Source organism: Mytilus galloprovincialis, chromosome 10, assembly GCF_965363235.1.
Source record: "Mytilus galloprovincialis chromosome 10, xbMytGall1.hap1.1, whole genome shotgun sequence".
In the NCBI taxonomy this organism is placed as follows: Eukaryota; Metazoa; Mollusca; class Bivalvia; order Mytilida; family Mytilidae; genus Mytilus; species Mytilus galloprovincialis.
The window spans coordinates 18,207,937-18,224,244 of record NC_134847.1 but is presented as its reverse complement, the minus strand read 5'-3'; the positions used below and the strand labels follow the sequence as shown (position 1 = coordinate 18,224,244).

Below are 16,308 nucleotides of genomic sequence, written 5' to 3'. Positions count from 1 at the left end.
AATGTGTTGCATATATTCTCTAAAATATTGTTTCAACATTACATATGAAACAGGCGCATGTTTTCATGGAAAAATCAAAAGCTCCAACATATCAAACGAATGGATAACAACTGTCATATTCCTGACTTGGTACAGGCATTTTCTTAAGTATGAAATAGTGGAATAAACCTGGTTTTATGGCTATCTAAACCTCTCACGTGTGTGACAGTCGCATCAAATTCAATTATATTGACAACAATGTGTGAACAAAAAAAGAAAATATAGGTAAAAATGATAAACAAAATAGGGGTACAGCAGTCAACATTGTGTTATAATCTTAATCACATATTATGTCATATTTCTCCAGTGAATTTGTGTTTTTATTTCAGACATTGTGGGATTAAAGATCCCTCATGGGCGGAATTGTACCATTTTGTTAGTTTCCTAGACAAACAGTTACAAGATTTTGAGGTTTCCAATTTTTGCGGTACTGCTGTACTCGAAGATTTACCGGGATTTCCCAAATTTGTGCTGAAATTTCTCATACAGATGTCACGTGTAAGTATTCCTCGTATTATTTTAAAAGAATAGTATGTTTTTATTCCGAATAGATTGTTCATGCAAAGACAAAAGTATTTATTAGCTCTATTGGCAAAACGTTTTGGAATTTTGATCCTCAATGCACTTCAACTTCGTACTTTATTTTGCCTTTTTAACTTTTTAGATTCGAGCGTCACTGATGAATCATTTCTAGACGAAACGCGCGTCTGTCGTAAATTAGGAATTTTATCCAGGTATCTGTGATGAGTTTATTTCTACCCTTTGTAAGCATATCATACATGTTTGAAAGAATGTTTTTAAGTCTTAATGCAATTCATTCAGATATTTAAGATAAATAAATTTTCTTTCAAATGAGGTCAATATTGCATTTTGACAGAAAACGGTCTTTCTGTATTTTATATTTTTTGTTCGTCTCTTTTTAATTGCTTTAAAAGATTTGAACATCGGCAAAAACTGACCCCGTTACTGACAAACAAAAACTGCATATATTTCAATACAAACTATATAAAAGGTAAACTATGAATGAATAGAACTAGATTTGGTTTTGGTATTATTATAAAAGAGAGGCGAAAGATACCAGAGGGACATTCAAACTAATAGAAACAAACAAACAATACATTCAAGGGATCCAAATGAGTCTTATATAATATGGCATAATAAACTATAAACCCTGGTGATTTTTATGGCACACAAAGGAATTGGATAAAACGAGTTTAATTAGCAGATTTACCCCTTCTTTACATATTTAACATACATATTAAATATGTTGTAAATAGAGAATAGTATATGGCATTTTCAATATCACACCTGTATCAACCCGAGACACCAATATAATCACGAGAGCTCTGCTCGAGGGATTATATTGGTTGAGGGTTGATACGGTGTGTGATATTGGAAATGCCATATCATATACACTTTTTTTTATACTTTAAACAAATGCCATTTCATTAATTTTGATTGTTTGTATAGAATGTAAACTGTTTTCAGTTCATAATTTTTATTGGATTTTTATTAAGTTCTTATCTGTAATTTTTTCATTTACTTATAGTGTTGTCATAATAAAACCTACCGTTTCAAATATTAAGCGCCAACAAGATAAATCAATTGAGTCCATCTCCTTCAATTTTGATATATGAAATATCAAAGTTTGCTACATCACCACCGTCAACATCGTCCATCTTTGAATAAGTAGCGTTATGACGTAATGACGTGACGTCATACAGATTAAAGGTGTGATAAAGCTTTTGCAACCGTGCTGATATCGATATCATCACGGGTGGCTGATACAGCAAGTTTGCCAATGAATGTATTACATATACCATTTATCTTTACTTACTACTAAGTATATAATAAAGCAAACATAACAGACCTTCAGCTTGTAACTATCAACATGATGACAATTACATCTATAGATTATGCACTTCTCGATACGTTTAAGATATTAAACATATACTTTGATATTGGAAACTCAGTCTGATTAAAAAAGGATTGTTTCCTCAAATATTGAGTTAACTACAGCAGTTCATTATTAACCCAACAATCTTTTCAGTATATGTTTTTACTGAATAGAATCAGCAGTTTTACATTTATGCAATGTAATGTGTTCTTTTGTAGACGAAACGCGCGTCTGGCGTATATATAGAAAATTTAGTCCTGGTATCTTTGATGAGTTTATTTAGATTTTCTTAATCTGCTGGACACATACTTCTTGTTTGCGAATACTATATATTGTTCAATATATTAAATGCAAATTTGCAATAAAATATTGAATTGCTGAGCGTCTTGAAGTGAACTATTTTCGGTTGTGGCAAACCCCTTCTTTTTGTTCTGAAATTTAAACAAATGTTCTGCTTAAACTATCCTTTTTATCATTTTATTTGATCAGGATTTTTCTACAAGATCTTTGAAGATAAGCGAAGAAACGCCCTTAGACATGTTGAAGAAAAATGCAAATGATGCTGACAATGCGGCTGAAATACAAGTAGATAACTTTATAGAACTGTATACGATGCGAAGAACCTGGGAAACAAGGTAAAACAAGTCTATACCAATATGAGGTGTACTTTTGTGTCTATATTTTTGTGAATTTGATAGACGTGTAATTGGATCCAAATATGTTACGCTTACAGCAAACAAATTGGAAATAACAATAAACAACACTAATTTTACTGCATCAGATTCGCATTTCGACAATCTAAATCCCGTCAAAGATGTTCGAAGCATAAATATTTGAAATAAACACATCTAAGATATAAACGCTGAAGACTTAATTATAACAACGTTGACCAAATTTGTAGTAAAATACAAAAAAAGACATGAGAAACATTCCTCAATGCTAAATTATTTCCCAAATTTTAACAGCAAACACAATTAAAACTATATATATTTTACTTTGGTACTATCGACGTACTTGATATGGTGCTTGAGTACCCATTGAGAGTAACAGTCCACCAAGTAGTAATAATATATAACGGTATCAATTTTTACTGCATCATACACGTGTCTTGAAAACTACAGTTAGCTTCAATGCCAAAATAGTTGAAAACCAGAAACCATGGAACCATGATATTAAGCATTGTGGTGTATTACAAAAGGGTGGAAAGGGAAAATAAAGACTGAAAACAAGCATAGTCGCTTTGATGATTTAACAGAGGGACGAAAGATACCAAAGGGACAGTCAAACTCATAAATCTAAAACAAACTGACAACGCCATGGCTAAAAATGAAAAAGACAAACAGAAAAACAATAGTACACATGACACAACATAGAAAACTAAAGAATAAACAACACGAACCCCACCAAAAACTAGGGGTGATTTCAGGTGCTCCGGAAGGGTAAGCAGATCCTGCTCCACATGTGGCACCCGTCGTGTTGCTTATGTGATTACAAAACCGGTAAAAAGTCTAATTTGGTAGGTCACATTCATGAAAGGGAAGGGGATTGTAGTTACGACGTAAGGAACATATCCGATATCATTTGTGAAACGGTTATTCCATAGCAGTAACCCTCTATCAAGAAAATCATGATAGGAAATGCAAGCACGGGAATATCGTATCAATTGGGAGATATATACTACGTATGCAGGTGCTGCTGGAATGTTGCTTCTTAGAAATGGAAAGTTCACAATTGGAAAGCTGAAATCATCTCTTTTGTCGTAAAGTTTTGTTTTCAACCGACCCTCATTGTCAATTTCTAGATGTAAGTCAAGATATGAAGCCGACTTAACTGTATCTGTAGTATCCTTTATCTCCAATTCGATGGGATAGATGCGTTCCACATAGTCACCAAATTTTGAATTGTTTAGTGAAAGAACGTTAATTGTGTTTTGAATGCGAGTTGAATATAATGTATACATACATGTATTGAAGACTGGTATGTCATACTCAATAGATTTTTTTTTCAGTCCGCATCCATATCTTTTCTTTAACCCCGATGGACACAGTATGACCTTTCTTGGATTCAACATTGACAAGAGAACAGGCAATTTAATAGATCTACAGACAAGAAATATTTTAGAGAGCGGCATCATGCGTACAAATCTTTTTGAAGGTTTACGAAGAAACAAAGTCAACCTTACAGAAAATTTCGATACACTTCCAAGGTACAGAAAATATAACATATCTTATTAATTTAGAATAATGTTTGTTGAACTAAAAGGAAACAAATATTTGGGAGCAGATGTACTCAGATACTAAAACAAAACATTAGGCCTGACGTAATAAGTACATACACATTGTATAAAAAAGCAATTATCCGTAATTATACAGTGTTCGTTTGACCTTACTTCCTAATATTTGTTTAGATCATGGAGAGGACTTGATACTCAAAAAAGAAGGCAATATTTTTCACGGGCTAGTACATTAACGTCGCGCGTTCATGTTCATCCGCATCAATTTATCAATGAAATGCAAGCTATTTTATTTTGTTTCTTTTAAAGACAATAACAATCAAAACCAAGGAGTAAACAAAGACTCACAAAACCAAAGGACATTAACATCAACAGTTATAAATAATAATTAAGAAACAACATGAACTCCACTAAAAACCGGGAGTGAAATCAAAATTGTAACACGATGATGACTGCTGTTTCCATATTTTGTCTATTTTATTTATTAGGTCGTTTAGTTCACGCATCACTGTACATATAACGGAATTTGATGAAACTGTCATACAAAGTAAGATGTTTAGCGCTATAAAACCAGGTTTAATCCACCATTTTCTACATTTGAAATGCCTGTACCAAGTCAGGAATATGACAAGTGTTGTCCATTCGTTTTTGATGTGTTTTGTCATTTGAATTTTGCCATGATTAGGGACTTTCCGATTTGATTTTTTCTGAGTTCAGTATTTTTGTGATTTTTTTCTGAAATTACGGGCTTTGGACTTTGATAAATTATTGAAAATCACAGTTATACAGATTTTTTTTCTATACGCCTCCAGATTTTGAGCTTATTTTTTTTTATGTGAGACTACCATCATGTTTGTGTTCACATGTGTTATTGAAATTGCAGATTTTTCAACTGGTTGGGACGGGGCCATTCGTGTCGCTTTGACACATCTAGTCCTAACTATTCCATATAGATTTATATATAAAAAAAATTAATGAAAGTAACTTCTTATAAATTGTCAAAACCCAAATATTTCATAACTAATGTTGGATAAATATCTCATTATTAGAACAGCTGTACAACCAAACGGTAAAAACAAATAGCCAACGGTCTGTTTTTTCTGAGGGATATGGAACCTTTGATTCTTATTATTTTTCAATTTGTCTACAGAGAACTAAAAAATATGTTGTTATCAATCATGTAAGTAATTAAGCACTGACGTCTGAACTAATGCTTAAGACGTAAATATTGATATCCAATTGATTTATGTTACCAAGCAATGATTTAAGCTAAATATGATTTTTGATACACAAATCACACATTTTAATCAAACGTGTACATATTGTAGGTATCTTAAAATTAGAAAACTTTGTGATGTAATGGGCGTGGATGATCCACACGATCCCGATGAGTCATATGAACTAACAACCGACAATGTTAAGAAAATCCTTGCTATCTATATGAGATTCAGGTAATAGTACAAATTATTAACTTTAAATCTATAATCTGTATTTATTTATTGAGGATGTGCTAACCCGTTTAAAATAAGAGTTCTACAGGGAAAACCAAACTCAATAAAACCATATCTATGAAATTATATCACTTATTTGTTATGCAATATGAAACATTAAGCGAACTCATTAAGTTATCAATACGAACAAGCTTATATAACAGAGGTAACAAAAAGTTTAGACTCGGTAAAGTGTAGGCTGTTCACTACGTTCTGCAAATTAAAAGCAACAAAATTGCAAGTTCAACAACAATATCGTAAAACTAATACTTATACAGTTGCCAATCTCGCAATTTAAATTAATAACTAGTAAATGATCCATACAAATACTGTTTCCTTTATTTTGCTCACGTAAATATATTCAAAATATGAAGTGGACAAATATAGAAATAAGATATAGCAATGCTAAAATAAACTTTTGATGGCAAGACGTTCTATTTGATATTTAGGGAAAGTCATAATGTACAACCTCATTTTCTAGTTTCGTCAAAATATGTTTTTTTTAATGATTCCATATAATTAACTGAGAAAAAATAAATCATTTCTCAACGTCTAAGAATTCATAAGATGTAAACAGTTAACAGTATAGTCACAGATTTTCTGTTCCTTGTAACAGGATACTATTTCCAACTTTTGGTAAACATCACACCATAGTTCATGATGTCGTTGAATTGTCAGACGATGAATATTTAAAACTTTCTCACTATTGTTTTATAGTTCAAATAACTAACGATTGTTTTTTTCTCTTTCAAATGTCTTGTTTCTACGGTAAACTATGCTATTAAATTTAAAATATTTAGATCTTCAAGAATATATATTAATGTTAACCTTGAATAGAAAAATCAAAGACAAAAAAATCAAAAGAGAAAGTCTTTTAAATCATGATAAAACATTTTGCTTATTTCAGTTTTGTAAAGGTTTACTATTTATTTTCAGATGTGGTATACCGGTCATTATTATGGGAGAGACTGGTTGCGGAAAAACTAGATTGATTAAATTCATGTGTGACTTGCAAAGACCGCCTGAATATTTGCTACCCACTATAGACAATAAAGAGGAAACAAAAGTTGAAAAAGTTGACGACCACGAAAATGTTGAAAAAAATGACAACCACGAAAATGCTGAAATAGAAATAAATGAGCCAGATGAAGACGATTATAACCTCAAAAATGTTGAAATAGAACAAAATGAACCAAACGTAGACGATGACATACAAGTTTGCTATGGTAGAATACACAAACAGGAAGAAAAGACAAAGCTTCATATTCAGAACATGATTTTGATGAAGGTAAACAAATTCTTCCGTTCTTCGTAAGTGTTGTATTTTTGACATGATTAAAAGCAACGAAATCCTCTTTATACCAATCAATCTTTTTAGTTATTTGTATATTCCATGTAATTTGTCGGGAACAAAAATATTTATTTTACTGCAAGGTGGGATCAGACTTCATGTGACTATGTCATACTCATGATACTGTATGCTTTTCTTTCTTATCCATCTCTTGTCTACTTTTAAATTACGGAAAGCGAGTGTTTTAAAAATCAGAAATGCATGAAAGATGTTCTCATCTTGCAAGAGTGTGTTCCGTACAATCATTGACAGCCTCCCATTCGGGAAAAACAAATATCAAAAACTGTTAAAGTCAATGCACTAGTTCTTTATCTTGTCATACACACACAAAGACAAAACAGAGAGAGAAAGTATCAACAGCAAATACAAAATCATCAGAACAATGTATACTGAAAATACTATGATCAAAAGGGAAATCGCGCAACGCAAAAAAAAAAAGACAACCCCAAAAAACCAACAAAACATAACATACAAAAAATATACAGTTGCTTGACATGATGTCGGTACATACCCTGTATAGCCTTTTTGAGCAACGAACCCCAAAGATTAAGTGATCTTTGATCATCTTTTGGTGTCTTTGCATATCATGATATAACATACATATGTCTCCATATTGGTCAGTCGTCAGAACAAATGTTTAGATGAATGATTTTTACAGGACAACAGGGTATTACCTATACTGAGATATAGAATACAAAAATATAATATAAGTATGCAAGTTACGATCCAATACTCGATTATTGAACAATTTGCCTTTACTTGTTTTACCTTGCAACAAAAATGTGGTGATAGTTTCATAAAGACAAATAGATACAGGCAATTAATTATGACTAATAGATTATTTTAAATTGACAAGGATAAATTAACGGCAAACCTTATGATAATCATAATATAAGCGAATCTAAATTTAAAAAATACCAACACCAGTGTTAAGTTTGTAGTGAATCGATAAACCATATAAAATCTAGTCCATGGACTGTAGAATATTACGATTTACCAAATCATCAACTTTAGAAGTCAAATGGAATTTCTGGTGTGACATTATCAAAGGTTTTCAATCATTTTTTTTTCAATCTGAATAATGCGTTGGAATTTTGAGGGACCTGGTTACAGATAATTTAATTTGTTTTAGAGAAAATTATTTTTACTATGATACGTCCGGGTCTAGGACAGGCTTATAAAAATATGAACAAAGGAAATAAATAACACCTTTACCATACTTAAACAGCACATAAACTTAATCTCACATTAAAGTATGATAATACATAGCAATCCAAAGCTTTCTTTTTTTTTTTATAATTCGTCATTTGATATTTGAAATATAATTTTCAAGAATTGTTCTTCTTGGTATTAAAAGGTACATGGTGGCACTACATCAGCAGACATATTTAGACAAGTCAAGAAAGCCGAAGATATTGCGAGAAAAAATGCTGAAATTATACGAAAGCACAAAAATCTGCATACCTTTAAACGTATGGATACTGTGCTATTCTTTGATGAGGCTAATACCACGGAAGCTATAGGTGCTATAAAGGAAATTATGTGCGATAAGACATTAAAAGGGCGACAAATTGAAATACATCAAAGACTAAAAATTGTTGCAGCATGCAATCCATACCGAAAGTAAGTATTCAATATTGAAGTTTATTGTATTTTTCTTTAAGACATTTTCGTTTGTTTCATATATGTTGTCATATTTGTGTGTGTTGGCTGCAAAGGTCATTACTAGAAGTAATATAAATGATTACTCACATACTGTTCCTGTTAAGATACTCATAAGTGTCAACACGAAACTAACTAGTATGCATATAGTTGATATGAGTAAAATATGTATTACTTGAAAACATTTATTTTATAGTTGTTTAGACATGAGAATATTTATTTATGAAATTTATTTCATAAGGTGGTAAATCGTTTGAAAACGCCATTAAATAAATGAGATGTATTGATATAATGGAAACACAACAAAGCAACTTACTTCTGCGTCAGTTTAAAGTCATTATAACTAAATTAGTCTTATAAAGCAACAGTATATTTTTTAACATCTAAGAATTAAAATGATTGAATTTCATGTACACGCATTTGTCAATTATGTAATTGCACCGTTTTAGGACAATGATAACATTACAATTATCATTACTTTTTCCAAAATTGTTTTTTGAATTTTAGACATTCCGATGAGTTAATAAAAAGATTAGAACAAGCAGGCCTCGGTTATCATGTGGATGCCGACAATACAAGTGACACATTAGGTAAAAGACTAATTGAGAGAAATTAAAGGATATGTAGTAGCGATGACTGGCAGATAAGAGATATATTAACATGATTATTACCTTAAAACCGATCTCTATCTGAAAAATATATTAATAAAATAATTAGATGTGTCATAACATCTCGGATAGGTAGTTTACTTCAACAGCACAAAAAGAAATACAAAGGAAAGTACGTGTTTCTCTATCATTTGTAAATTATACTTAGAGTATTTTCTAATTGGAAAAATGATGATTTACATTTAAGCCTCAACAGTGTTGTGAAGTACGATTCCTTGGTAATCTCAAGAATAGGCATCGTCAGTTTTGAATACAATGTAATTATGGTTATATAATTTTCTGAACCACTTTGTCAAAACTCTCAACTGGTAAGACCTTCTACGTTTCAATTATATATCATAATTTATATGATAAGTGTTTGACATTAGAAGCTATTTAGGTTAAAGAAGTAACAAATGCAAGTATGTTCAATAAAAAAAGATAATTTTAAATTCACCAAAATTGAAAAATATTTTGTTTCATATCTAAATTAAAGGACGAGTTCCAATGCGACGATTAGTATACAGGGTTCAGCCATTACCACAGAGTATGCTTCCTCTGGTTTGGGACTTCGGACAGTTGAATATAGTGGTAGAGGAATTGTACATCAGGCAAATGGTTATTAGGAAAGTAAGTAAGACTATGAGTAGTATTGTTATCATATAAATATATTTAACTAAGTTCTATTTTAATCGCTTGTGTTTCTTGAAAAACCTTAATAGGAATCACTCAGTACCAAAGTGTGAATCAAATTAATGAGCACGATTGAATGCTTCGATTTTGTAAGAGTCTTCAACTATGCACTTGATGATGGCATTCATGCTTGAAGCATATTTGTTTTAATAAATATACCTACCAGAGAACTCAAACTAAATATGTCATGAGAAAAAAATCCTGACTTTTAAAACTTCTCATTTACATATGTATGTCATCAAATTAAACAAATTGTTAACGTTATTTTAAAACAGGATAGTTAATTATGTAAATTTATCGTGTGATTATTCAAATAAAGAAAAAAGTATGTTAATGAAGCTGAATACTTTTTTTCAGATGAATGATCGTCAGATTCCTCGCTTGACAGACCTCGATCGAGTGATTAGCAAAATTTTAACAGTATCGCAAGAATTCATGAGACAACAAGAGGTAGCTGTTTTTCAAATTTGCTTTCGCGAAGTGGTAGAAATGATGAAAAATATTTATCTTGAAAGCATGAAGTCAGATTAGATGTTTTATTGTCACATGTTTTATTTGTCTATTGAAAGTTTTTACCCGTCAAGTAACAAAATTTCTACTTAAAATTTATGAGCTTTTACCAACAATTAATGGCCATCGTGGTTTCGTTGTATACACTTTCTTTGGAGGTCCAAATTCCGTTTTGCAAATTATAAGTTAAGAGTGTAAAAAAGTTCTTTTGGTGTATGTGCATTGCAGGTATGAAAATTAATTTTACTAAATAGAGATGTGAAACATTTACCAAGATTAATTGAAGAATTGAAGAATTGATGTCGAACCAAAGTTTGCTATAACTATGTTTTCCATTCACACAGTTCATTACTTTCTCGACCTCTGTAAAATCAATATTGCCGTCAATATGGACTTCATTTAATATCAGAAAGTATTTGGAATTCTAGTTCTAAAAATATAATCTAATCTGGAACACCATTGGATTGCTGAAAAATTCTCTATTTAGGCTCAATTATTCATTGACTAGAACAAAAGAAACCCAGCTTGCCACTCAACCGAATACACAAATAGGTATTTTTAGTTCTTCAGTTGGCCTGTTACAAATCGTTTGTTCTTTTTCTTTTGCTAGCATTTCAATCTGAATTGCGAAACGTCGTGGTTTCAACTGATGACCAAAACAAAAATTTTATTGGATAAATAGCAGAACAATGTGTACACATTATAACATTAACTCCTGCACGCGTCAATATTTAATAATCCTTTTATATGTTATGGTTTTATTCAAATCATACGATCATAAACTTCTCCAGAAAAAGTTTTAAATTCGGCGTTCTTGTGGTACAGTTGTTCATTTGAAAATCATGTATCAAAACTTTATAACAACAAATACATAGAAAATTCCTGGAATCATTTATTGATATATTGGTTAAGGAGAATAATGAAAAATAAACAGTAGATGAGGACATGACGTCCAAAACAATATATACTGATACCATGTTAATGTTAATTATTATTTTTGTTTTCAAAATTTATATTCTTCTCTTATAAACTCGCGCATCATATGTATTTATTGCAGGATGAATGTAGTTTTGTTAGTCTACGTGACGTTGAAAGAGTTTTAGATGTAATGAGCTGGTTCTACAAAACAACATTCGATGAAGACCACTTTCTTCGGTCCAGCGATAGCGAAGACAGTAGCGATGAAGAAGATATGTTTATTGAAACGAATGTATGATTTAGCAAACCATGTCTTGAGTGTTTTTGTCCTCTTTTATAGTAAAGTTGTCTTGAAAACACCAAATATGCAGATTCTTTGACAATAAATACTCGAAATCTGAATAACAAGACCTCTCAAATCTACCATATGTTTTCCTGGTTAGTCTTGTCTTGTCCATCTTATATGGTTTTGTCCAATGAAAGCATTCCCAATTGAAAATTTTAAATAAATTAAGTGAACATACCTAGGGGGCAACGAAAAACTATAAGCCAAAAGAAGACAACACCATAATAACAAAGGACAACATGACATTAAAAGAATACTAAATATTGAGGATCACAAACTAAACAAAAAGTAAGGATTAACGCATCTATCATGTCTATCCCAAAAGGGTTGACAGTTCGTGTTCCTTTCGTTTGAAATTGAAAGAGTCGAGTATAGAATTCTGGCTATGGAAAGTGTATATTTGTCATTTTTAATATAAAGATATTCGAAGAAGGAAACTAAAAAAAATGTGCTTCTGTGTAACACATAAAAGATGAATTAACTTTGCCATTTCGATTTTTAAGTACATACTGTCCTTGTAAGCAACACGTATATAGGAAAGACAAGCAATATATCGTATGGGCATATATCATGCAGTGGTATGGCTTCAAAAATATGTACTGTAGAAAATGCAATACATTTCATAAAATTTTACAAAAATATAAAAAAGAATAGTAAACAAACATAAGCTACACAACCGACCCAACAACACACATATCTACAAAAAAACAGTGGTAAACATACATTCTTCATCAACAAAGAGTTTATTTCATTGCCGAAAAGTTAAAAATACACGCCTCTCCAATAACAAGGTTAGAGAAAATCTAATTTTATTACTATTTTTTTCATTTCTTTTTAAAAACAAAATGTGGCATTTTTTTTAACTTGTATTGTTGCAATTAATATATTTTCATATGATTTTAGCCTATTTGCCATGTAACGAGATCTCTTGTTCTGGCGTTAGGAGTGTGCTACCATTCATGTTTGAGAAAAAGAGCTGAGTATAGACAAAGGATTGCTAAATACTTTGGTAATCCTTTGAATTTACCAGGAGGTGCAAATCAAATTGAAGAAGAAATAATAAGGTATTAGTTTCAGGATTTTATATTTATTGATTTAATATCGTGATTGCATACGTTGTTTTGCATTACATTTTTATACGCGTGGTATATTAACTATGATTTACTTCAAGCTGCAAATGTTAGCTTCTATTTTTTTTAGTTTATGTGACATGAGTTAAAACAAATGTTTACTAGTGTACAAATATTGAATATATCGAAATATGCATACTATAAAAGTTCATATAAAATTAAGATGAATTCATAGTGAGAACAACACTTGTCAACTTCTTGAAAGAACGTTTAGTCAAATACAACAACCACAATCAATATGCGCCTGTCTCGAGTCAGGGGCCAACTTTGTGGTTGTCGTTTGTTGCTGTTTATTCTATTTCTTGTTCGTTATTTATTTTGTACACCAATAAGGCCTTCAGTTTTCCCGCTTGAAAGATTTTACTTTTTGTCTTCTCTGAACCGATAATTGTTCACTCTGTTGTAATGTTTGTATTTTAGATCTTTCAACTGTTTCTAGATTTAAAATGTAAGACTAAATTCTATGTTGTCTGATATATTTTGCAATATCGATCACATTACTTTCCTTTTTGGTTCAAATAACGTTCTATATTTTAAGATTTTATCGATTATGTGTATTTTTTTAGATGTCAGACTGCATTTCTAAACCATATTGAATTGGCAGATAATATAGCAAAAAATCAAGCATTAAGAGAAAATGTCTTCATGATGATTGTATGTATAGAGTTGAGAATACCAATGTTTCTAGTTGGAAAACCTGGAAGTTCAAAGTCGCTGGCAAAAACAATTGTAGCAGACACCCTCCAAGGAAATGCTTCTCATCACGAGTTTTTCAAAAGTTTCAAACAGGTATTTTTTTACATTAGTTATCATGCTTGCATGATTAAATAATAATTGCATATATATTGAATTCATTAGAATGAAAATAAAAATGTAATTTAAAATACAACGGTTCATAATGCTATGTGTTATATGTGGTATATGTTGCATTCTATGCGCAACTGTTTTTCTAATACTATTTTGACCTTGTTACATTAAATCCCTTGCATATGTGTTGAATGTAATTTACTTGTTGAAACTTGATTTTCCCTAATCAGTTGTCATTGAATTTAAGCTAGATTTCGGTATGTTTGTTATATTTTAAATTCAAGTTATAGATGAACACTTTCGTCTTTTTGTGTTTCAATGCAAATAATTTTTATCTGTTTTCTTATGTTGTGATGTTACACAATTGTCCATCGTAAGAAGAGGATTGGGGGCCCGATAATTTTTTCATCCCAGCTGAATCATGTATATTCCAATTAGAAAAGGTAATACAGTAGTTGTCGTCTGTTATATATATTTGTTTTTACACAAATCAGGCTTTACGTTTGATCCCGTATTAGATTGTCATGTTGGGGCCAGTTGTAGCTTTCTATGCATGATTCGTAATGTCCGTTTTTAAAGACAATACAAAAGCCTGTAGGTGTCAACATCTGCATCATTTATTCCTCGTTAAAAGTGATATCATTATCCATCATACCACATAATCATATTTTCATTTTTCATATCAAACGAATATTTGTTACCATTTAAGTTCTTGCTGAATAGATGAGCCAAGTCCTTTCCAACAGATTTATATGGCTTCTTCTGATACTATTGTGTTGATATGGTTTAAAAAGCTCTTCCTCTGTTAGATATGATAAAAAGATGAAATAAACAAATTGTGGCGCTTTAAAAGCTATAAATATCTAAAATTGTCAACCACAAACTTTACGTGTTGACAGATTTGCATATTCATATTTTCTAATGACCATAATTTTATATTATACTGAACCTACAGGAAACGAGCCGTTATAACAGTTTAAATTACTTGTCTTTCTGTAGACATGGAAATAGAAAGTGAAAATACTTACAAAAAAGGACTTTATTTATTTTGTAATTTTTTCCGTTACGTGTTGTTCACATTCCACCACCGCCGTGGCATAGGCACAATGATGATTCTATTTTTCATTCACTGCTGGGGTATTAGCAAAAATATGTTACTCTTCACGAGGACACCAGATCATTAGATGTTACGACTAAAATTTTACTTACTACCGTCATGATTTCAATGTAACTAAAACATTAGAAATATAATGTCAGATTTTACTATCTCATATTTGCTGTTTCTGAGATAACTAATCTGTTTGCATATAATTCCATTCATGGGCCGTTAATTAGAATGAAATGTTAGAAACGTTTACAACATCGTTCTGCTTCAAATCACTGTGCATATATTGAATAGTCAAGTGGCATTCCTAGTTTGTAAGTAAAATGTTCATCTCAAGCTCATTAATTTTTGACAGATTTTCGTCAACACCTAATTACTTCCATTTACAACAGGTACAAATGGTAGCGTTTCAATGCAGTCCTCTGTCAACCCCAGATGGCATTGTTGGAACCTTTAACCAGTGTGCTTCATACCAGATGGACAAAGATCTTGATAGATTTGTCTCCGTAGTCGTGTTAGATGAGATAGGTCTAGCAGAAGACTCACCAAGAATGCCGTTAAAGGTAATGATACATTGATTTCTATTTTAAAGAGTTCTTTGCTCACTTGAATTTATTTGCTTCTTCTGTTTCTTTGGTCAAATGAATGGTAAATAAGTGGCATTAACAAATGATCTTCTAGTCAAGGTGATGTATTTTGAAATTCGACTAATTTTAAATTCAAAAACAATTCTTAATTTTTTTGGGGTAAAGAAATACTCAAAGGGTATGTTTAAATCAGTAAACATCCGTTTAACTATGTAAGGAATAATCTTTTCACATTAATCGGGTAAATGCAGGTTGAACATTACCACAAATATTTTCGTTGATCTGTAACTGTAAATCGAAAAAATAATGTATTCATATTTATTTATCATCTGAAATTTTGCTTATTGAACTATTTTCAACTAGGTGTGTATAGAAAACACATAAAATCAGTAAAGAAAAAAATCTTCTTAAATCTATCTTAAAATCATCAAATCTCTAATTTCTATTTTTTCTTTTAAAACTATATGTTGTTGATGCGAAAATTGTCGTTCAACGCTTGAAACAGTGATTAATTCTAATAAGATACTTGAAATAAATTCCAAATCAAGGACTTTTAGCACTGAAACAATTAAACTTCAATCCAAAAATGAAAGAATATTATGTCATTTTGTATTTGTTAATGTTGTTCTATTAATTGACTTGGTGAAGTACTAGAAGTTTATGAGACCCTTACGTTTTGTCTAGGGACATGATTATATGGTTTAAGTACACTATCTGATTATGTCACGCTAAAAAGACATTTTTAGAATGATGTAATGTACTTTTGTTTACAACCTAATGTTTTTTTACTTAGACTCTCCATCCATTGTTAGAAGATGGATGTTCCGACAATGAGGAACCAGCAGCTTACAAGAAGGTAAATATTCCATCTCATCAAAAGATAATTTTTGATA

At 31.0% G+C, this 16,308-nt stretch overlaps 1 protein-coding gene across 1 annotated transcript in view; it reads left to right on the top strand.

Annotated features, from left to right (window-relative positions):
* Positions 1–16,308, top strand: part of LOC143048882 (E3 ubiquitin-protein ligase rnf213-alpha-like) — an 88,120-nt gene that overhangs the window by 18,643 nt on the left and 53,169 nt on the right. Inside the window, exons 21-34 of the mRNA XM_076222751.1 lie at positions 369–537; positions 2,426–2,571; positions 3,945–4,142; positions 5,498–5,620; positions 6,596–6,947; positions 8,368–8,633; positions 9,180–9,262; positions 9,816–9,949; positions 10,370–10,462; positions 11,580–11,732; positions 12,690–12,850; positions 13,483–13,705; positions 15,221–15,391; positions 16,209–16,271. Of these exons, the coding sequence (XP_076078866.1) occupies positions 369–537; positions 2,426–2,571; positions 3,945–4,142; positions 5,498–5,620; positions 6,596–6,947; positions 8,368–8,633; positions 9,180–9,262; positions 9,816–9,949; positions 10,370–10,462; positions 11,580–11,732; positions 12,690–12,850; positions 13,483–13,705; positions 15,221–15,391; positions 16,209–16,271 (2,335 nt within the window). The remainder of the gene's footprint in view (positions 1–368; positions 538–2,425; positions 2,572–3,944; positions 4,143–5,497; positions 5,621–6,595; positions 6,948–8,367; positions 8,634–9,179; positions 9,263–9,815; positions 9,950–10,369; positions 10,463–11,579; positions 11,733–12,689; positions 12,851–13,482; positions 13,706–15,220; positions 15,392–16,208; positions 16,272–16,308) is intronic.